Below are 23,620 nucleotides of genomic sequence, written 5' to 3' on the forward strand. Positions count from 1 at the left end.
GCTGACATAGAAGTCCTGCCCCTGAACATTGGTGACGATGCATGCACAGATACAGGGAACATTATGTATGCTGCACAGGAAAGAAAGGAAAAAACAACACTGATAGAGGGCAAACTTATACCTTAGAATGGCGGACATAAAGGAGAATATAACTTAGTCTCTATTGTGGTTTGCAGCTCATATAAGTAATGTTTTATTCTACTCTAAACTGTTCTATGCAACCCTTGATGTAGGTCTTTAGAGAAAAATGACTGTGGTTTTGAAAGGGAACGGACAGACTCATGGAGGGTTATGACACTTACACTGGCGTAGAGCAGGGCAACGTTAAAGAGCACAAACATGCAGCACAGCCTTCCTGTTTTGGCTGGCTTAGCCGTGTAAACATTTGGTGTAATCTAGGGATTTTTGCAAGGCAGACGTTTTGCAAAGCCCTCTTAAACAAATCTCTCTCTCTCTCTCTCTCTCTCTCTCTCTCTCTCACTTTCTCTCTCTCGCTCTCTCTCGCTCCCACTCTCCCTCCCTCTCCCTCTCTGTCTGTCTCAGATTATGAAATCAAAATACTAGCAAATGCACATAGTCTGTCAAAAAGGTTACGTAAGGTTATGACTACCATTTTAATGTCTGAGGGGACTGCAGGTATTCAGCACATACGGATGCCCAGGTCATATGGAAGGCTACATAACACAGAATGGACCAGAGCTGGGGCATCTTACTTTTATGTTCATACTGTGCAGTGAACCACACAGATTAATAAAATGATCTCAGATGGAACAAGAAAAAAAAATAGATCCACTCAGTGGGATTTCCTCCAATTTCTTTTTAAACCCCAAGTAGCTTAAAAATCAATCAATAGAATATAAATGCTGTGTGCTCAAATAAATTGGAATGATCTGTCATTAAAAAAAAAAAGTGCATAACCTCTAGCATGACTGACTAACCTCCCATGGTGGCCACAAAGCTGGAATGCTGAGATGGTGGGGTTTAAAGTGACCAGAATAGCATAATCTTGAGTTAACCTAAATTTATTGGCATCTATCTATCTATCTATCTATCTATCTATCTATCTATCTATCTATCTATCTATCTATCTATCTTTATTTATTTGTTTGTTTGTTTGTTTGTTTGCCCTCCTGCAGCGGTAAAAGGGTTAACGTCTAAAATAAAAATAGCTGTAACAAATCAACGGCTACTGGTGTTGCTGCCACAATACATCCGTCATTCTGGGAACAGCTGTTTTTGGACGTCATTTTTGTTAGTATGGGTATTCAATTGTTATAATAGCATTTTGATTTGTTTCGGCTGAACTCAACGCAGTATGTTTAAATGACCATATCCAACCGCTAAAATGTAAGATCACTGGTTTCATTTTCAGTGTGAAAAATAAAAGGCGCTGTGACATAGAGAACTTTGAAGTGAATGGTGGAAAATACCTGTCCGTTTCATCTGAGCAAGATTAAACGTTCTGTCGTTAAAAAAATAATCAAAAGACAAACCAGGTTATTAACATTATTTTCAGAGGAAAGAGGTTTTTCTCACCCCTACAACTGTCGACTACTTAATAAACATTTTATCTGCTTTGATCTCGTCAGGGCAATGCGCTTGATATTACAGCTAACAGTTCACTTACAAACTCCACACATCAGTCAGTTCCTGCGACTTCTAAAAGACTAGATTTACATATGTTTAATAAGAACTGCTGAATTGGTGAAGGAAAGCAAGAAGGGCAAGAAGGAAATAAATAAGTTAAAAAATATTCCCTACATAGGAAGGCAAAGAAAGAAAGAAAGAAGTCTCTCACCAAGTCTCCCTGGTAATGTACATCATTACTCTGTAATATTACTGCTCCCTGTTGGTCATGTATGAAATTACAACACACATTCCAACAAAATAATGTTAAACTAAAAGCTTGTTTCCAACAGACAGCTGCCAACAGTGTATATTTCTTTCATTCAGACTTTTGATAGAATACACACTACCAATATTCGCAAACGCTTTGTGAGCAATGGTATTTTTTTTTTAATTCATAAGAACCAACATAAAAACTGTCAGGATCTCAAAACCTGCAGTCAATACGCACCCAATATCATGAAAAGGTTCAAAAGACTTAACTCTAATTTACCTTTCATAATCATCTCTGGCCATAAGTTCAAAAGATAATCACTTTGATCGACCATACACACTTCCAGTGTTAACTATACAAAGAAATGCAAATTGACTTTATGCGAGTCAATTAATCCCTCTTTTAATCTTAATCCCTACACTGAGAATGATGGATGAGATAAGTACTCATGAGGGACAGCATAACCCCATATTTAAGAGAGGACACCTTTAGAGAGGACACCCTTAGCCTATTTTGGAGGCCAAAATATCTCTGCGCAAACATGGATACCTCGAAGTTTTCCAACTTCACCATTGATCATATTTTGCGGGAAACGGTTCAGCGTCCTACGGCGGTGGGTAAGATTTGCCCTGCTCCCAAACCCAGAGAGGGGCCTCCATTCTACTTTCACAAAAACGGATATTTTTGGCACGCCGACTTTATGCCTGTTGTTCCCGGGCAGCAGATGGGACTCTACGCCTGCCTAACCGATCTAAGTAGGCTCACCTGCTGTGGATCCATCGGTTATCAAGCGAACGTCAATAAGTATTACTTCCCATGTCAACAGAGTGTCAGCGATGAGTCAGGTATGGGCTCTGATCAAGCAGCATCATTCACATGCTTATCGATAACGCTTATCGATGACGTTTCCATATACCCGCAATATCAGCACTGATAACTGTATATAAGTGAAATAACATTTGTTTTCTTAACACATTTCTTTGCCTTTTTTCAGGATGGCAAACAGGGCAGAGCCGGATCTCGCAAACATCAGAGCCGAGGCAGCGGAGCAGAGTCAGAACTGTATTTACAGAAAGTCAGAAAAAACGGCTTGATCGTCTCTTCGCCTTGACTGACTACCCCAGCGTAGAGGCACGTGCAGAATTAGCCAAGAGCACCGGTCTTAGTGAGGAGGCTGTAAGGGTGAGTGTATTAGGTTGTTGCTCTAAGAAATTTATGAACAAATTATTTCTTATTTGCATGCAATGCCCTCTGTTTAACACATTTTTAAAAATTGTTTCCAACAGGTCTGGTTCAAGAATCGGCGAGCTCGACGGAAGAGACAGAAAGCCACAAAGAGCAAGAGCGCAGGCTCATACCCTAGGGGGATGCGCTCTCAATATTTGATGGAAACCTGTTCGAAGGATTTCTTAACATCAAAAACAACTCCATAAAAAAGTCGTTAGAAGTCGACCTGCCTTACCTTCAGTCATTCTACGGACATTTTCTCAAATTCAGACCACACAATGTCACAAATTTGTATATTATCTACCATTTCCTTTAAATTTTTTCCTAATAAATTTGGTATCGTGTCCTTAAGTTGTTTTATTTTATTTTATTTTTAAATTAAGCTTCCCTACTAGACATGAACAGACAAGGCAAAATAAAAAGTCTAAGTAAAACGTCAGTACAACAATGTATGAAACACCAAATATTTATTAGTCAGGGTTTTAGTCAATAGTAAGCATTTCCATGCGCTGTTGAAATAAGAAACAAAATAATGTACAAAGACGGCATGCATTAGTTACTCCATCAATGAAAGCGTTACTAAATCCAGAATCTCCACAGACTGTTCTGTTTATGTTAGATAGCTATCATGTATATATAGAAGATGAATATAACCATTTTCCCCAACAAGCACACAATAAAAAATTATACAGTGAAATTATTAAAATATATAATCTTCAGACGAAAAAGAAGTTTACAAATCAATAATACTAACTACACAATAGGATAGACTGATATAATGTAGTATTTAAAATGCAACAAGTCACACTTTTATTCCTGGCCGTGTTATATCAACGGGTAAGGAATGTGGTTGGTGGAATGGTCGATGCGAATTAGGCTACACCAGTTGCTCCCGCCGCTAAGCGTAAAATTGTAATTTTGTAATCTGCTATTTGTACAAAATTTAGGCAGGATATTGTTTGAAATGCATTCCGGATATCCATGTCTAATGAACTGAAGAGGCATTTTAAACTATAGCACGAAAAGAGAAATGTAAAACCTATCAGTTAACATTTGAAATAATTTCAGATAATTGTTTTTAGCACTGGATGAATTTTACCGTTCTACCGCTGAATTGTGGCTGTAGCTAACTCTAGTGAAGTAACTGCCCTCAATCTTAAATGCCTTATTTCATTGTTATTTGTTAAGTGACAGAAGAAAGCGAGTAGGATAAGTAGTATGTCAACTCTCCGAGCGTTTTTCAAACCTTTTTAATGCAGGTAGGCTATGCATGCTCTCTGCCAGGTGCTCATGAGAAAGATGTTTCGTGTGAAAAAGCAAGACTCTACTCATAGCCTCAGGTCTTAGGTCAGCTTATGGTTCATACTTTGGATAGTTTATGGGGGGTGGGGGTGGGGGGGGGGGGTAGCAAAGCTGATCTGTGATTGGTTCTTAGAGACAGACAGCTCATTCTCCCCTAACTGCAGGATTCAAATTACGGGGGATTGGGGGGTCTGACCCCCCTAATTAAGACTTGGACCCCCCAAAACAGGCAAAAACAACTGCCTAACTGTGTGCTTACTTATTAGTAAAGAGACAAAGACAATATCCACACTCACATAGCAAGATGACGTAGGTTAAATATTGCTGTTATTACCGACACACGTAATGATAAAAGACTTCATAAGCACAGACAACTGGAATAATCTGATTGGTTATTTTTTTCAGTTAAACATATTAAGAGAACCTATCAAGGTCTTACAAAGACAAAGAGACTAAGGGGAACACAGATGGAAGGTGGTTACTGGTGAAACTGGACTGTTTAACCTGACACCATTTTCACATGGATGTATGCAGCAAACTTAGTGGGGAGGGGGTGGGGATTGGGTGGCGTAATCTTAGACATCAAGCAAATGAGGTATCCATGACAATTCACTGCACAGTGACTGGCAATCATATGCTATTAATATCCTTGTGGGTGTGGAACGAGTTTAGTCTTTGTCAAGAGTCTTTGTCGATTAATCTTACTTTAAAAGCAAGACACATGAAATAATATGCGACTACAGCTGAATTTTCTAGGACACATTGTTCTAGATTTCTTATGTTTGTAGGCGTGGCCTTTTTTATGGAACAAGTTGTATATTTCATTCAGATGAAAGATTTGTAATGTTCACTTCAGTGTAGCGTTTGGAACTCTGAGACTATTACAGGAGGAGCAGTGAACTGACTTAAAACGTTTAAGGGGACCTTGATTTTCGGTTCTCTGTTATTTTTATGCACAGTCCAAACGTGCACATGCTCGCTCTTTCCCATGCACTGTGTTTGTCAATACATATTTCCCACTGAAGTATCACCGGGATGTTGAATGTCAATACATATTTACCACTGAAGTATCACCGGGATGTTGAAAAACAAAGAGCAGAGGGATCCATTTTTCATGCATATGATCTGGCATAATATTCTTCCTACACAAGGGGAAAAGATGACCAGAAATAAAGACTTTGTAGTCCTCTTTCCTTTGTTTCCTTTGACTCTGGCAGCATATGGTGATACCATATGCTTATCTTTTAATACATTCTTAAGTGAAATGTCCAGATCACTAAGAATAGATATTGATTTATTTATGTGGGAATATATTTTTTACATTTAAAAACACCATTTTGGGTGAACAACACCACTCCGAACTCTACTCTGCCAAATATAAAGGCATTTTGAGGGCTGAGGAAAGCTCAGGCTTCCACTGAATACGAAAGAGTAACACACAGTGCATACCGCAGTAGTGAGAGCGTGGCCAGATATGGACAGGCTAAGTTAATCTATAAACACAACACGGCACAACAAAAAAACAACTACTGAGCAAAGTCCACGGAGACGTCACTCATTAGCCTTACAATATTGTGCTCATGGTGTCTAAGTTGTTTTTGCAAGTCTTTACGGTTTTGGCTACAAAAACCAATCAGTGCTATTAAGAAAACAACATCTGAAAAGCTGTTTTGATGACTAGAATGCGTAGATATCTGTGAATGACTGAGTTGAGTAGAGATTGTTTCTCTATATTAATTTTTCTTTTTTTGAAACGTAGTTCTGTGTTAGTTTAACAAACGGAATGCAGGACATTAGTTACTTTACAAGGCACTAGTTTTTGCTATTGAATTGCGATCAAAAGGACAGGCTGAGGAAAGGGGGGGCAGGGTGGGGGGGGGTGAACTTGAGGGCTACTGACAGCAGTCATATTGGATTTGATCTCAAGAGAAAAGCAGAAAAAATAATAAAAAAGTGGGTGTACATTGAAAGAACTGGAAAAGTGGCAGGGGGGAGTGGGGGGGAGTAGCGTGTGGACATTTCAGGATTGCATCTCGGCACGAAGCATCCATGGGAACCAGCAACAGAAAAGCAACCTGGGAAAAGAGCAACAGGACTGATTATGTATCATAACAAAGAGCAACAGGACAGAGAGACTCATGTCAGTGCAGTGAGCGTTTAGTATGCCATTTCCCTGAATAACACATCTCTTAGCATTAACATGTCATTTGGTAAAACAGACAAACAAAATCCTCCAATTTTGCTCAAGAATTTCTTGCAGTATGTCATTCTGCTCTGAGGTGCATTCTACACAAGTATACAACTGTTGGACATGTTACTGTTGGCAGATAGATGGCATGTGTGTGTGTGTGTGTGTGTGTGTTTGGGGGGGCATTGACATACCTGGATATGGAGCTCTCTGATGTAATGTCTTTGGGGGACCTCACTGCATTGAAGTTGCGCTTCGGTTGAGACACTGAAAAGCAGAAAAAAGACAGGGACAAACTGAGTAAGTCTGCCATTGATAAATTTACACTGTAAAGCAGACTGTGCTTATGAGAACCATTTCTAAAACTGATACTGATTAACACATTCTCTCCTAAAAATTCAACGTTACGCAGTGTGTGTGCTGACTGGAAAATGGACACTGGAAAGTTGTCGACTAGTTATGGTCAGATATCAGTGTTAAAATTCCATAACAAAAATATGTCATTTTGTTTAAATTCATGTCAGTTATTCATTGCAAATAAGAATTTCAACCATATTCAAAAATCTTTTGCTCTGACATCAGTTTTGAATGAGTGTGTGTGTGCTTTTTTTAAGCAAACAATGGAAGACTGAGAAAAAACTCTTGTGAAGTATTTAAATATTTGAACCTCTAGCTCAGAGGTCTTAATACTGACATTCAAGCTGTGTTTTTATTTGAATTCCCATTAGACACAAAGTGCGCGCTGGAGCAGACAAAATCAAAGCCATTGTGATAAGAGAGGGAAGAACTCTCTAAGAAGCTGTGAAAGTACATGGTGTTTGTGAATGAATGTAATTATTGTCTTAATGTGTTTAGACGAGAGGGGAAAGGTGACGAGAACAGCTCAGGCATGTCTGGTGTGGAAAAGTAACCTGGCTTCACAGGTGCGCACATGTGACAGGTAGACACACGTTAAGCACGTGCAACTCTCATGCAAAGTTGAATGAACTACAGCAAACAGTGCTGATTTTGTCAGAAAGTTTAAATTTATATTTAGTCTTTTCATGAAAATTGTGATTAGATTTAGCCTTTACTGTCTTAAAACTAACTTTTAATTTAAGTCTAGTTTTAGTCATAGTTGTTTAAGCTCTTTGTAGTCAGATGACTTTGTGCTGTTTTTAGGATGCTGTTTACGGTGTTGTTCTTGGCTCTATTAAAAGTATGTTATAATGATATTTCCACAAATCATACTCAAAAAAAGAAACCATTTCATGTTTTAAGAATGTCACCATAAAAGTAACTGGATAAACTGTGATGAAGACGAATCATTCACTTTTTTATATACCCCCCCAAAAAAATCTCTTCATTCGTTGTTGCATTGCTCTTTATGGTCATACTTACTAGTCACCTGGTGAACTTTCTTCACCAGTGCCCCGTCGCCCTGAGAGTCCTTAGGCCCGCCAATTCTGTAAAATCACACAGGGAAAGTTAAAGTTCCTGTTGCTTTAGGTTCTGCTACTTCTGTGTAGAGCCAAGTAGAAGACGTAGGGTTAGAGACACACACACACACACACACACACACACGTACACTCTTACTCACACATACACAGACTGAGGGTTAAGTAAGGTTACACTTGCTTTTACATTATTGGATGCTTGAGTGTTTGTGTGAGGTACTTGTTGCAACAAGGTCATGGGAGTAGGTGCATATCTCTATGCAGTAGAAAAGTAGAAAGTTTCTACCTTCTTCTTTGTCTGTAACCACCATTAAGCTCAAAAGAGGACCCTCAACCAATATTCACCTCTGCATCTCTTCACTATTTTCAATGTACAACATCAAATGCCCAAGCTTATCCACACTCTACAAGACCAGGAGCAGTTCAGTCACTTCACATGTTTCATATTTTACTTAGTACTGTATACCAGAGGGTTGAAACTGTGAGTGTGGGGTGATACTGGAATGGTGGCACGTCCTTTTATAGCAGCCTTACCTTTGAACACGAGAAGGGGGTGCAAAAACTCCATATTTGGGGAGGCAGTGGAAGTAACGGACCCCAAACACTGAGCCGTCATGTTTTCCTGTGGGCTGCTCCAACTCGATACCAAACCAGTAACCTGGGCAGAAAAGGACAGCAGTCAGTCATATATATACATATATATACGTGTGTGTGTCTGGTTTGGGCACATGCATGATTGTCTAAACTGTGATAAACCAAGACATAAGAAAAAAGCTGAGAATATGCATTTCTATTGACCCTCTCCTCAGAGAGACTGGTAAGTCCAGTAGTTCCTGGTTTTCAAAGATCTTTTATTTAACTGTACCTATGAGCTGCATTCATCTCACCACAGCTGCACCTGGTCAGAAATAAGGATGTACCTGGTCAGAAATAAGGATGTACCTGGAGCAAAGTCTGTCTTGCCATAAAAGCGTACAATCCCCTGTTTTTGCCCTGCAACAAGCACTTGGTCTCCTAGTTCCACCTTCACTCCATCTGGGTCTAAACTCCCAACAGACAGAGACTTCTTCCTCAAGGCTGTTAAAACCAAAAAACAAACAACACCATGTTATCACCAATTTCAGTCAAATCTCCATCTGCCAGAGTTGCCAGCAGACTTACGCTGTGGTAGCAGAACTGCAGAAATAATCAAAGTACTGAAAACCCTAAAAAACCCAGATGAAATGAAAATAGTAAGCTAACCCTTTTCTCGGTCCTTCTCTTTCTTCTCTTTCTTGATCTTGCCAGTGACGCGGGAAAGGTCCATGCGGGGGGTTTTGGGGGTGGAGGTGACTGAGGAGGGTGTCTGATCAACAGCTTTAGAGATTTTGGACACTGGAGCAAAGATACCTACAGAAAACAAATACAAACATGTTGTAAGAAAAAAGACCAATGACAGACAGCCCAGGACTGAATGTTCCAGAACACAAGTTAAATACTGACAGTAATACATCTGAATACAGTCTTCCAGTTACAATACTGACAGATATTTTAACTGGCCTCTGGCTTAATGTTTATTGTTCTACAAAAGCAGAACCCAGAGCTGGTTAGGGTTAGGGTTAGGTGAAGGTGAGTGTAGTTACCCAATTTTGGGGGGCAGATGAAGTAGCGCACCCCTCCCACACTGCCGTCATTCTTGCCCTCTGGCTCGTCCAGTTCGATGCCCACCCACTGCCCGCTAGCAAACTCAGTGGTGCCACAGAAACGCAGAGTGCCAGTCTAAGGAGAGGAGAGAGAGATAAAGAGAGAGAGAGGGGGGGGGGAGAGATGAAAGCGAGGGAGAGACAGAGGGAGAGACAGGTAGACAGACAAACAGACAGAGAGAGAGTGCGAAAGAGAGACAGAGAAAGAGAGGGAGAGAAAGCAAGGGAGAGAGAAAGAAGGAGAGAGAGAGAAGAGAGTTAAAGAGAAAGAACAAAGGCAGTGTGACCAGCCAGTGATTATCCTGTAGGAACTCAAAGTAGGATCATATGATTAAAGCTGCAGTAACAGATTAAAGTGAGGTCATAGCCTCTAGAGCAGGTCTAAGGAACCTAAAGCAAATGACCATTCAGGAGTTCAGAGTTAAACACAGTTAAAAAACTGTTAGACACTGATGTGTCAGTACAGTAGATAACAGGGTTGTCTTCACGTAAATGTGGCTCAATGCATTATTTTGTCTCTTAGTGAATAGTAACAAAACTGACAGGGGCAGCATATGACTTTCATATTGCTCAGACAGTGTGTAATGCCGAGAGGGAGAGAGAGAGAGAGAGAGAGAGAGAGAGGGAGGGAAAGAGAGATGGAATGAGAAAGAGAGAGACAGAGAGAAAGAGAGAGAGAGAGAGAGAGAGAGAAAGAGAGAGAGAGAGAGAGAGAGAGAGAGAGAGAAAGAGAAAGAGAGAGATGGAATGAGAGAGAGAGAGAGAGAGAGAGAGAGAGACCAGGTCACGGGGTTTCTGTTGTCCAAACACTGAGGGCTGTTAGTAACTGCCTGTGGGTCCTCTACACTGTTCACTATAGTTTACAGACATTCTGTGCAGTCTTTTGGCGTATTTTAAAAGGTTAATTAATATAAAGAAGCATAATTCACATAATGATGCGTTTGAATTTTGGAGTTTGCAATTACGCAGATGTTCCTTGTCACATTGTACCATGATGTCAACAAAAGGATGACCAGAGGCCTTTGATAACAACCTTCAAAAACAACAAACTGTACTGCTCTGACTCTTTTTCCCCTTCTTGTGTCTACAATGTTCCAAGTGACGTGAGACTGCTCCAGCGTCTGCCTGTGTTACTGACCTTCATTAAGTCAAACATGATTTGAAAAATCAGCACAGACTGCCGTATTGCTGCTCTCTGAATATCTCTCACTGAGCTTTCACTGGACTCTATAGCACTTTTAAATGAAATCAGCATCAGAAAGTACAATAACTGCTTACGAAATATTTATGTGTCACTTCAGACATAAATGTATAAGCAGAGCCAAAGGGAATATAAAGTTTGTTAAACGGTCAGTAGACAAACTGAGAATGGCTCTCTGGTTCAGGGTGAATAAATGGACCCATGAAATGCACAGATGACCAGTGAGACACGCAGTGGATCAGACAGTGGTGTTACTGCTGTTTTCCTTCATTTTTTTTTTGTTTTTTGGGTTTTTAGGTTAACAAAGTTAAGACATGTTTAGAAGGACTGATAGCCTTCAGTTAGACAAACATGATGGAGTCAAGCAGTTGAACTGATTTCTCCTAAAAAAAAACATACGAAACCAGGCAACAAAAGGAACTGGTGTACAAATGAACCTGGTTGGGAAATGTATTTTGCAAGCGCTCGCATTCATACCTTTTGTTTGGAGTAACACTTCTTTTTTAACACACAACATATGTCTCTTCCTTTCACTCATCTTTTATCCCTACCTTCACGTTACTGTTTCCCCTCTCCACCCATTTCTTCCTCCGTAACAAAAAAAACAAAACATTGCCACGGTTACGGGTGTCTTACCTTCATGTCGTCTAGGACCACGCGGTCTCCCAGTTTCAGACCCAGCGAGGCCAGCATGAGGTTGCCAGGGATGTTGTCGTAGTTTGGCAAGGTGGCGCGGGGCAGGTGGCAGCTGAGTGGCACAGCATCCAGCAGCAGCTGTTTCAGCTCCTTGGCAACCATGGCAGCCTCTGCCTTGTCCAGACTCATGTCCATAGGATCGGGTACAACCTCCGCAGGGACCTGGCCTTTATCATTCTATCAGACAGCACACAGAACCAGGAACAAAGAACAAGTGACAAGGGACCAGGGATAGGGAGAGGGAGAGGGATCATATTTATTTTCTCTGGAATATAGGGTACGTCAGACCCTATCAAGAAATATGAAATTGTGAAACAGGCAGAAAGAAACAAACAAATGATAGTTGGAACTGACAGATCAATTTATTCTTGGAGACATATAATATCAGAGAGACAGAAAGAGAGAGAGAGAGTGAGAGAGGCAGAGAGATGGAGAGATTGAAAAGTAAAGGATATAGGAGCAACTGCGAGAGAATACAAAAAAAAGAGAGACAGATCTTCCGCGGGAAAGGCTGGGATGGGGAAATTGTTTACTTCGCCGAGCCTGCACCGTAAGGCAAACGCAAATGAATAAAAACAGAAAGGCTGGCACTGAGACAGGGTATAGGGGAACAGGATGGAGGTGAGCAGAATCGATCTGATTGGCCGTACCCTGACGGTGGGGTTGGCACCGTGCTCCAGCAGACATTTGACTGCTCCAAGGCAGAGGTTGGAGGCAGCGATGTGCAGGGCTGTGCCATGGTAGAAATCACTGCAGGTGGAGTTGAGCACTGTTGGAGACAGAGGCAAATTACATTATCCTTGACCCTGCTGCTTCATTAACTCAACACTGAACAGGACTGCCTACTGTGACAGCTCACGGCCCTCTCTTAGTCTCCTCATTACAGCTTTCCCACACTCACACTCGACTCTCCAATACCCTGAACCTGCACAAGAATGGACACATCTGCACCATGAATTATTACTTTTTAAAATTATATTATTCACACACACACACACACGTATGTATGTGTCTGAGTGTGTGTGTGAATTTTACAATTATATGAATATATATATATATATATATATATGTGTGTGTGTGTGTGTGTGTGTGTGTGTATATATATATATATATATATACACACACATATATATATAATCTGGTAGCAACTCTCTCTTTGAAGATGTAGTCTCCTGTATCAGTCTCAGGAGTCATAGCCAGGAGTAGGAGTCATAGGATCTTGAGACAGATTCCCATCTCCAATAAAAACGGACCCAGATGCTGCTTCCCTCCTGATCTAGCCTCTCAGCCACAGTGAGAAACCCTCCTAAATCAGAGCTAGCAGATCCATGTTGTGACTAAGCCAAAGGCAGCAAGATCAATATAGGGTTAATGAAATGGCCTGCAGTTGATGCACAGTCAGAGTGTGTGTGTGTGTGTGTGCGTGTGTGTGTGTGTGTCTGAGTGTGTGTGTGTGTGTGTTTGTTTGTATGTCACTGCAGTCCTGTGGAGATTCACAATTTCTAGGTACTTAACAGAAAGACTTTAAAAACACAGGCATGTTTGGTTCAGTAAATCGAGTGAATGAATCCAATAACATTCCTAGGCACGTAGTGAGTCCTGTCTCAGACTTCAAATGAGGTCTCAGGAGTCAAACAAGGCTGAAGAGCTTTATGAGTGTGAGTGTATGTCTGTGTGTGTGTGTGTGTGTGTGTGTGTGAGTGTGTGTGTGCCTAATCCAGTCCTCATGCCTTTCCTAAGATTCAAATTCCAGGTACTTAATAAAAGGACTTTCAAAATATAAGTGTGAGTGTGTGTTTGTGTGTGTTTGTGAGTGTGTGTGTGTGTGTGTGTGTGTGTACGTGTGTGCGCGTGCGTGTGTTTGTGTGTGTGTGTCTGAGTGTGTGTGTATATATGCATGTGAGTATATTTATGCATGTGTGTGTGTGTGTGTGTATTTATGTGTGTATGCATGTATGTGTGTGTGTGTGTGTATGTATGTGTGTTTGTGTGTGTATGTGTGTGTGTGTGTGAGCGTGTACCTCTCGGTTTGGCTGCTTTCAGAATGACATGGATCAGCTCAGGCACGTCAAAATAGGCGGCATAGTGTAGAGCATTCATGTTCGTCCAGCGACTGCGCAGACTGACATCAGCACCCAGGGCAATCAGCTGATTGGACAACCTAAGTGCCGCATCAGGGTCACCTGATCAAGATAACATAGCCGAGATTAGGTGAGAAGAGTCAAGGAACAATCCCACTTAGGCTGGTCACTGAGAAATCTGGAAAACTTAAGAGATCCATTCACCTTTTTTTACACAGAGGTTACATCAGTCATGACAGCACAATGTATGGATATACTGCAGGGTATACCGTAATCTTATTTACAGTTAGTAAATGTACATGGACTCACAGTCTTTCAATGGCAGCTGATCACTTACCAACCCCATGGGCTCCAGCTTTGCAGCTGTAGTGCAGGAGGGTCATGTCTGTGAGTCCATCCCGGTCGTTCACGTGGCAACCACGCTTCAAAATCTGCGAGAGATTAAAAGAAATCAATGACCTTACAACAAGAGACAGAGTGAATGACAGCAGAACAGGGTAAGGGGAGAGAGAGAGAGAGAGAGAGAGAGAGAGAGAGAGCGAGAGTGAGAGAGAGCATGTATTATAGTGGATGTTTTCCAGTGGGCTCTTTTTGACAACTGTAGCAAATTTAATTTAACCGTCACGGCATATTTTGGGACATATGATTCCAGGGGACCAACATTTGCTTTCACGGTTTATATAAGTGTAGATCAATGGTAAAAGATGGTATTTAGGCCTGCCTCCTGTGTGAATGAATAAGAACGGCATTGGTAAATTGCTCAGAAAAGGCACACACTTAAACAGATCTTTTATGACAATGTAACTACAAGTAGTGTTGAGTGGGTTTTAGGCTGTGATCGAACATCAGTGTTTTTGCTGAAAAATACAAACACTGAAGATGAAAACTAACTGAAAAGAAAAAAAAAGACAAAAAGAAAAAAAGAAAAAAGATCTGCAAGACAATCTCCCTTTGATTTCTAAGACAGACATTCAGCAAACTCTGTAGTTAAGACTACTCCAGACACAGGATCTAAAAGCACTCCTCACACATCATAGACTGTGTTGATGGTTTCCCTCACAACCATCTCTGTCCACAAGAGAAGACGTTCAAGTGCTAGGGTATTCTGGGTAGAACACTGTTGTCAACGGAGTCTAGCCTATGTGTTAATAAAAACCTACCCCGCTGCTACATAATACGCTGAGCATCCGTAAGTCACTGCACCACATCTGCACACATTATACAAGATGACTGTAAAATGAGCTAAATAAATTGAAAACCTCGTTTGAAAGCCTAGTGTACCACAGTCCATTAATCAGTGGCCGGTATGAATGACTGATTGATTAATTAATAGCTGGCACAGATGACTAATCAATTAATTGGGAGTATACTGTCAAGTTTGTCATGGATCAGGGCAGGGTAATGTCTTCTGCTGAAATCAGGAACAGTTTGGGCCTTATTCAGTTCTCTTTCATTCTTTTTTTTCCCCACCTAAAATCACACAGCCCATCCATTTTGGAATTTAGACAGATACTGGAAGATACATGGTTTTCCTGCCTCTGTTTAGATATTTTAATAATAAAACCATAGTATTGTATTGTAAGAGCACCCACTGTAAATTTCTGTTACAGAGCAAAAACAAAACTCAACTCTTACATGCTGACTTGCTATTTATGTGACTAATCAGTGACATGGGAGATTCACTATAGAGGTTTGGGAACCATATGGACGTATTTCAGAGTCACATTTGTAAAATCTTGTTAATTAGGCATTAATCTTTATGGCTGGTGCTCTCTCTCTCTCTCTCTCTCTCTCTCTCTCTCTCTCTCTCGCAAACAGCAGGTGATGTGTACAAGCAAGGTTAAGGCTTCACTGATAATACCCAATCCAATGCCAATTTGCTGCATCCTGTTTAAATAAGTTTTATGTTTGTTTTTAAGTAAAAGTGTGAACTTGCAACTTAAAAAATCATATTGCCTTTATCGTCTATTCATTGTACTGACAAATAATGACCTCTTTCTTTAATCACTATTAAAATAGCATTGTATGCAATTATATAGATATATTTACCTGTGTCCCCTTGTTTCTCCTATTTCACAGTGTAAACTAAAAATTGTGCCTAATTGTTTCGAACTTACATACTATACACATGTTCCTGTTTAAATGGACTGTCGAATAACTAGTAGTAATATTAAAAATTTTGATACATTAATTAATCACAAATTGATCTGTAACCATTAAGTATTCTGCAGTATCGTAATGTCATCTGGGTAGATTATAAAAAAAGCAGTTCCCACTGTCCTGTTTTGTGAAATAAATAAAGTTACTACCGACTAACTTCCACAAAATGCAGAATACACCCAGCAAAGCGAGGCTGGAGCAGACATACACACACACGCGCACGCACGTGCATGCACGCACACACTCATGCACGCACACTCACACACACACACACACGCTCACACACACACACTCACACGCACACAAACAAGCATCTCTGATAGGTGGTAATGACTTAGGGCTCTGTTCAATGCAAAGCCAAGCCTGGATAACAGAAGGAGCTTATTACTTGAGGCATCTATTCCTCCCAGCAGTCATAGTGTCTCAGGGGAGACGTTGGAGCAGCAGCCTAAAATCTTATTCATCTACAACCATATTGCTAGAGCTGTAACAATTCCAAATGTTGCTGTACAATTAATTGTCTCAGAAATAATGCTGATTAACAATATAATTGTCTCTTCTGGTCAGATTAAAAAAAATTTTTATTTATTATTTTTCAAACAAATTAAAGTTTTTGGTTATTTCACTGTTATGTGAGCCAGATAATGTAATAACACAAGTACACAACCTATAAAGTAAACCACGTCTAACTTCTCCCCTCTGGTTTGGCCTGAATCCAAAATGATCCCAAACTGTGAAGTCATGTTACGTTTTGAAACAAGCTCCATCTCGTGTCATTTATTCTGCCCCTCTCCCTACCAAATGTACACCACTGTCCATTTGTGGAATGTGGTGTCAAACTGATGCTGTAGCAGTAGCTGACAGCAGGCTGACAGTCTAATCCCTCCCCAAATGACTGATTGCCCAATTGTAGTTTAGCTTAATGCAGTTGGGCTTGTAGACTCCCCACATTTTGAAAGGACCAATGGGACAGTGTCAAGCGATTTTTTTTACCAACACTAAATGAAAACTTCAGTGAAAACCAAACGTGTACCAGTTTAATGTTATGGGGTTTTCTCAAAGGTACAACACTGCTTCTCACAAAACTGCCCAATTCTGTTTGGATTTTTAACGTTCGAAAGCCGACTTGACTTTGTAATCATAAATTAATATGGGCGGGGCGTCCTCTGATAGGACAGCTACTGTTCTGTCGCGCTACAGGGTGCACGAGGGCATTGGAAACTTGTTTGATGGATGCAAATGAAAGTGTGACTATGCTTTAACCCATCTCATGCTTTAACCACGGTTCAACAAAGAAACCGCAATCACGTCAAAAAATCGCAGTTAGACAATTATGAAATAATTGTTATAGGCCTACATATTGCATCTACAATCATATTCCATCCACAACCATATCAACCTAGAAGCATATCCATCTGTAACCTTAACCATCTACAACCATATTCCACCTACAACCTTATCTATCTACAACTTTATCCACCTGCAACCATATACCACCCATAACCTTAACCACCTACAACCATATTCCACCCATAACCATATACCATCTACAATCATATACCATCTACAGCCTTAACCATCTACAACCATATACCATCTACAGCCTTATCCATCTACAACCATATACCATCTACAGCCTTAACCATCTACAATCATATACTATCTACAGCCTTATCCATCTACAACCATATACCATCTACAATCATATACCATCTACAGCCTTAACCATCTACAACCATATACCATCTACAGCCTTAACCATCTACAATCATATACCATCTACAGCCTTATCCATCTACAACCATATACCATCTACAGCCTTATCCATCTACAACCATATACCATCTACAATCATATACCATCTACAATCATATACCATCTACAGCCTTAACCATCTACAATCATATACCACCTACAGCCTTAACCATCTACAACCATATTCCACCCACAACCTTAACCATCCACGACCTTATTCCACCTACAACCTTATCGTTCTACAACTTAATCTCTCTACAACCATATTTTTTCTACAGCCCTACTCCATCTACAAGCATATTTCATCTGTTCCAGCTCTGAGACTGACCTGCCTGTATGGTGGAATGAAGTGGTTCATATGGATTCACACTACCGTAAAATACTGTCCCGTGTATGAGTATGCATATCAAAGAATATGAAGAAATGTAGAATCATATGCATTGGACATTGTGCCATAGAAGAGCCTCTTGCTACATTAAAGGTTTGTAAATTTGAAGAGCTTCTTTGCCTCTCTCATCGCTCTGGCTGATGTGTGTTTTATTTCAAAGGAAATGAATTATCTTAATTCTATGAGATTAAAAATAGCCAGTTTCAGGATTCAATATTATCTGATCTCTGTGTCTACGAAATTTTCATATCCTGTTTCCATTTTTCCTCATTTAGCAGCAGCCATTACCCATGCCACTTTAGTCTCCTTTTCACAGAATAGTCACCTCAACCTAGAGCTGTACAGGGACAAAGAAAAAATTCTGCTCTGGGACAAAAACAAACAAACAAACAATCAAACAAATAAACAACAAAATGTTTGAATTTGGTTTTCCACACAGCCTGCATACAGTAGTAGGAGTAGCTTGGGTATTACTCTGTAGATTTTGCAAGAGAATGCTCTCACTGGACTAAAAAAGAGAGCTGTCAAACCTGCCCTGTTTGGAAACATGACGCTCTACTGTCTAACAATGCTTCTGTTATATACTTATTCTACTATAACCCTGATCCAAAAAAAAAGAGGCAATGCAACAGACAAGCTCACCACAAAAGCCCCAGAAACCAGGAGAACAACATAATTACAGAGCTGAAACAGACAAGAGACCACATTCCACCTGGCAATGGGAAACGTAATCCCTTCACCCCTTTGGCAGTGACTAAATGGCTTAACAGCCAAACACAATCAATACCTCTCCCTACTCCACTACCATGACAGAACACACAGACAAACATCCTCTGGTTTACGGAGAGAAGATGACATGTGGGCTATTTATGATTCTCCGAGACCTTAAAGGACAATGCAGATGTTTGTTTGACACCCATGAGTGGAAAAAGCAATAGGCTGAGACAGAATTCAAATGAGTCATGCTGTGATGTTGCAACAGACAGGACATGCTAAACAGACAGAGAAAATAATTTTTGCCCAGGACTGCAAAATAAAGCGCATGTCAACAACCTGAAACCACCTGACTAAAACAGACCAGCCCATCAGACAACACAACACAACACAACACAACAGATTACTCAGTTGATAACTGACTTCTTCTGTCTGACATGAACATGTTTTAACCACCTGACATCCTAGACACCTCATCCCATTCCTTGGCTTTAAGACACTGGGCCTCGTGCAAGAACCCGACACAGAAAAGTTCATCCTAAAAATGGCTTTAAGGGAACTTGCCATATTCACCAATTTTCTTGTATTTGGACTCAGAAAAAAAGGTACAAAAGAACTGTTTGTCACTTATGAATTGTATATTTTCCATTTGAGTCTGACTACGTAGTTTAAGCTTCATAATAGCTACTCATCTGTTTGTCCAAGGTATTTGACTGCATTTAACTCTGCTATAAAATATTATTTATTTTTTTTAAAACCTTTATATTATTAACATTAAATTGGCTGTTGAGGCTACTGTATAATACTGCAATAAACTTACAGTTCAACATTATCTACAAATGTATTGTCATATTATCCTGTCTGTCTCGCTGGTGGACACCTCCCCAGCCTTGATCCCTATCCACTGCTCTCACACTCCGCCTAGCTTTAGCACAAGAACAAGGGGTTTTTTCTCTTGTTTTTGTTTGTGTATGTGTGTGTGTGTGGGTGTGTGTGTGTGTGTTTATTTTTCTTTTTTTGCCATGAACATGTGACTTAATTCCACTACTGACATCATTAATGTTCGCTGACATTGTTAATGTTAGCTGATAAGCCTTCATTTAGTGACCTTTGAAAGCAGGATTTCAATCTTCGAACTCATAAAGTTCTTCTTTTTACTCATGGGTGCCATTTTATGAAATGACAACTCTGGACAAAATTTGGCAGGATGCCTAGATTATGTTAATTCACAAATCTTGTGAAAGAGCACTCACTTATAAAACATGTAGCATTCATCATATTTACATGGGGCACTTGCAACAGGTTTTTGAATTTGTGAGAGTTTCAGTGAATCTAATGTGGCTCTAAAGTTGTTCCGGCCCACAAATATGAGAAAGTTAAGAATATGAATATATTATTGTCTACCTAATTTGTATGTGTAAGCTCCACTGTTTGCTTTGACTGAGGCTTTCGTAAGTCAAGGTCTTTGGTAAGCAGGTTAAAACTCACTCCACATTAAATGTTTCAACTGAGTTCTGCTCAATGCACAACCACCATGGCTCTTGGCCACCTTTCCTGCCAATCAGCAGAATCTTTGATCTCTTGCTGTATAAGGGAAGAGGACAGCAAAACTGTTAGTCTCATCCCATACCTTTTCAGTCAGTTCCTCTTTTCCTTTGAAAGCAAATTATCACAAACAACCCGTGGACTTTGCACATAGAACTTTTACATACTAAGGCACACACACACATCAAACATCATCCCATAAGAAAAAGCAAACAGTGCACTGATGAGAGAGGGGCTGTGTGCAATGGTTCTAACAGAAACCACAGGACTTTGACGTGTCTCTAATGAGACATTTGGGGTGATTAATTCTTATTATCCAGCATCTTCTCTCACATAAGGTCAAGGTCTTTCTGTTCAAGTTTTACAAGATCTTAAAGGACAATGCAGATGTTTGTTTGACACCCATGAGTGGAAAAAGCAATAGGCTGAGACAGAATTCAAATGAGTCATGCTGTGATGTTGCAACAGACAGGACATGCTAAACAGGCAGAGATAATAATTTGTTATGATAAAAGTGCATGTCAGTGACCTGAAACCACCTGACTAACACAGACCAGCCCATCAGACAACAAAACACAACACAAAAGATTATTGATAATTGACTTCTTTTGTCTGACATGAACATGTTTTAACCACCTGACATCCTAGACACCTCGACCCATTCCTTTACCATAGCTCAAGGTCAAGGTTTTTCTATTTAAGCTTTACACAACCTCTTCTTCACTTTCATTCTGCTAATGATCATCTTTATTTTGTCTACAGCTTCCTCTGTCAGTCCAGTAGATTTAGTGTTAGCATGTTGGTGTCTCTCCTGCTTCACCTTTACTTTTGCATGCCTTGTCATAATTTGTAATCTATAATCTGTGACGAACACCACATGTGGTCCCGGGACTCACCTCGTTGCCTATAATGTCAATCTTGTGCTGCACCTGTGGAACCCACTGCCGAATAATGGCGAACAGCTCTGGAATAGTCGTCTGGGGATCCAGCAGGATCTCCATACAGGCCGGATCATTCGGATCAAAGAATGTGAACGCTGTGAAAATGTTAAATGATACAGCATTTATTTTAAAACAATAAACTGTGTGAATGAAAACTGTTTTCAAAAAACTGCTTTTTTCTGATAATAACAGAGAGTAAGTATAAAAAAGGAGAGGCTGGATTTAGTCAAAAGTTTTTGTGATTTCCATTATAAATCCTTTCCTATACCAGACAAAATCCAATCATTAAAAACAATCTCAGATGAAGCACTGAAATATTTTGAAAACACTAGACATTTTTGCTTCTTGATCCATGATCACAAATAATGCTTTACATAGGGGATGTTCTTCACAGTATTATGCTGCACTGCATCTGAAATTTGTCAAGTGTCTGTGTAAACAATTTAAATTACTTTGAAACAGGTAAAAATATGAATGAAAACATGCAACATCTCCCCACACAATGTACACCACAACAACTTTTCAGTGTTGAACAGTACCATTACAAGACTTCTGTTTGCCCTTCTGTGTGTGTGTGTGTGTGTGTGTGTGTGTGTGAGTGTGTGTGAGTCAGTATTTGTGTGAGTGTGAGTGATGAGTGTGAGAGTATGTGTGTGTGTGTGTGTGTGGGTGTGTGAGTGTGTGTATATATGAGTCAGTATGTGTGTGAGTGTGAGTGATGAGTGTGAGAGTATGTGTGTGTGTGAGTGTGTGTGTATATGAGTCAGTATATGTGTAAGTGTGAGTGATGAGTGTGAGAGTGTGTGTGTGTGTGTGTGTGTGTGTGTGTGTGTGTGTGTGTGTGTGTGTGAGCACGTGTGTGTATCTGTGTGTGTGTGTGTGAGGTGTATGCGTCAGTATGTGTGTGAGTGTGAGTGTGTATCTGTGTGTGTGTGTGTGGGTGTGTGTGTGCGTGCGTGTGTGTGTGTGTGTGTATATGTAAGTATGTGTGTGAGTGTTGAGTGTGAGTGTGAGTGAGTGTGTGTGTGTGTGTGTGTGTGTGTGAGTGTGCGCAATCGAGGCCCTTGCCACCCAGTGCAGAGGGAAGCTCCAGGGAAGAAGGTGGCAGCAGGGGAAGGCTGACTGACTCACCGTAGTCTTTGGGGAGTGGAGCCTGGGCAGACGGGTGGATGATGGGCTTTTTGCGTGGCTCATGGACGGGGCTGTGGTACTCTGAGGCTGGCTGCGCCTCCTCCACCTCCACGGTCTCCTCTTTAGTCATGATGATCACTGAGAGTGGGCCTAGAATGTCATAACAATATCGTCTGTCATCGTCCATGGTTTAAAAAAAAAAAAAAGACACAGATCTTTAATGAGCACACATACAGTGACTGAACTTACACACAGCAGCAGATGCGTCTACCAATTTCATATTCAATAATGCTTGTCACAATGCAAACTGCTTGTTAATGCTTGTCACAATGCAAAATAATGTTCCTGGAAGTCTCACCCCTGAAAAAGAAGGCTGGAGAACTGGCTTTACCAGTACTGGCCTAATTTTTATTTTTTCTGTCAAATAACCATGATGTTTGAATAAATGAGGATGACACACTGTCCAATACTAGTTTGGAGTGCTCTGCATCTTGCAACTTAATCACATAACCCACTTTAATGGTCTTTAAATCGAAGCACCCCAAGCAGATGTGCTCAGAAACATCTGGGTGAAGCACAGATCATTCTCTAGCAGGCCTCTACTGCCTGTTCTACCTTTACTGTCCCTGGTAAACTAAACCTTGACTTGGGAGAAGCATGTGGACTGCAGTCCTGGAAAGGCCTTGAGAACACTGGAAAAAAAGTACTTAAATATGTAACGTATAAAATGTAGCTTCCTTGTTTCGCCCCCTGGGATGGTGTAACATTCGTAGACTATGTCTAAAAGTCTTACACAAACCAGGTATTCTGAGAACATCATTGGGTGATTTGAAAAACATTGTTTTTTCTTGACCCCAAAAAAGCATGAGTAATTTTGAGAATGTGTTTTAAATATAACAAAGGCAAAACATATATAAAGCATCTTTGTGACATATCACACCTGCTTATTTAATGTGTCCATTTAGACATAAACACAAATACATTCCCTGTCTACATGGACGAGACAACTTTCAGCTCTTAAAGACGGTTGCTCCTGTGCCAAAGTCCACACTAGCTCCCAATTCAAAACACATACAGCTTAACGACTAACTTACCCTCATTCACAATGTTATTTTTTGTGCATTATCTGAGAGTCAGACAGTTCGGACAAATAAGGAACAGTGCCTTTCTTTAAGTGCTGTGTTTCATTAGCTCCCTGAGTGCAGGAATGAAGCTGTTCTAAAGAAACTGGTGAATGACCTATGCTCACCGTTCACCATTTAGCGTATCTCTGTATTGCGTCACATACACATGCCCTTCTGAGATGACTGAGTGCCCATTTGTTCACTGCTAC

The 23,620-nt window shown here is 40.4% G+C and overlaps 2 protein-coding genes across 2 annotated transcripts; one reads left to right on the forward strand and one right to left on the reverse strand.

The window, feature by feature from the left end:
• The first annotated feature begins 2,381 nt into the window (after positions 1–2,381).
• Positions 2,382–3,273, forward strand: dharma. Its single transcript, XM_030778148.1, has 3 exons — positions 2,382–2,685; positions 2,835–3,022; positions 3,127–3,273. The coding sequence occupies exons 1-3, from the start codon at positions 2,382–2,384 to the stop codon at positions 3,271–3,273; spliced, it is 639 nt and encodes a 212-aa protein (XP_030634008.1).
• Positions 3,274–6,389: 3,116 nt separating this feature from the next.
• clip3 (CAP-GLY domain containing linker protein 3) lies at positions 6,390–22,417 on the reverse strand. Its single transcript, XM_030777601.1, has 13 exons — positions 22,288–22,417; positions 21,112–21,251; positions 13,991–14,084; positions 13,594–13,755; positions 12,223–12,341; positions 11,513–11,749; positions 9,616–9,751; positions 9,236–9,382; positions 8,936–9,070; positions 8,528–8,651; positions 7,938–8,002; positions 6,752–6,824; positions 6,390–6,444 (listed from the first exon to the last, which is right to left on the reverse strand). Exons 1-13 carry the CDS (start codon positions 22,415–22,417, stop codon positions 6,390–6,392), a joined length of 1,617 nt encoding a protein of 538 aa, XP_030633461.1.
• Between the last annotated feature and the right edge of the window lie 1,203 nt (positions 22,418–23,620).

The sequence above is a fragment of the Chanos chanos genome, chromosome 6, assembly GCF_902362185.1.
Source record: "Chanos chanos chromosome 6, fChaCha1.1, whole genome shotgun sequence".
NCBI lineage: Eukaryota > Metazoa > Chordata > Actinopteri > Gonorynchiformes > Chanidae > Chanos > Chanos chanos.

What these genes read in the sequence shown, in the direction of transcription:
- dharma (XM_030778148.1), top strand. Translation starts at nt 2,382, where the DNA reads ATGGATACCTCGAAGTTTTCCAACTTCACCATTGATCATATTTTGCGG. An exon ending in GAGTGTCAGCGATGAGTCAG is followed by an intron (nt 2,686 to 2,834) that starts GTATGGGCTCTG and finishes GCCTTTTTTCAG; the next exon opens with GATGGCAAACAGGGCAGAGC. An exon ending in TTAGTGAGGAGGCTGTAAGG is followed by an intron (nt 3,023 to 3,126) that starts GTGAGTGTATTA and finishes TGTTTCCAACAG; the next exon opens with GTCTGGTTCAAGAATCGGCG.
- clip3 (XM_030777601.1), bottom strand. Translation starts at nt 22,417, where the DNA reads ATGACTAAAGAGGAGACCGTGGAGGTGGAGGAGGCGCAGCCAGCCTCA. An exon ending in AGCTGGAGCCCATGGGGTTG is followed by an intron (nt 13,756 to 13,990) that starts GTAAGTGATCAG and finishes TATCTTGATCAG; the next exon opens with GTGACCCTGATGCGGCACTT. An exon ending in GAAAGCAGCCAAACCGAGAG is followed by an intron (nt 12,342 to 13,593) that starts GTACACGCTCAC and finishes TGTCTCCAACAG; the next exon opens with TGCTCAACTCCACCTGCAGT.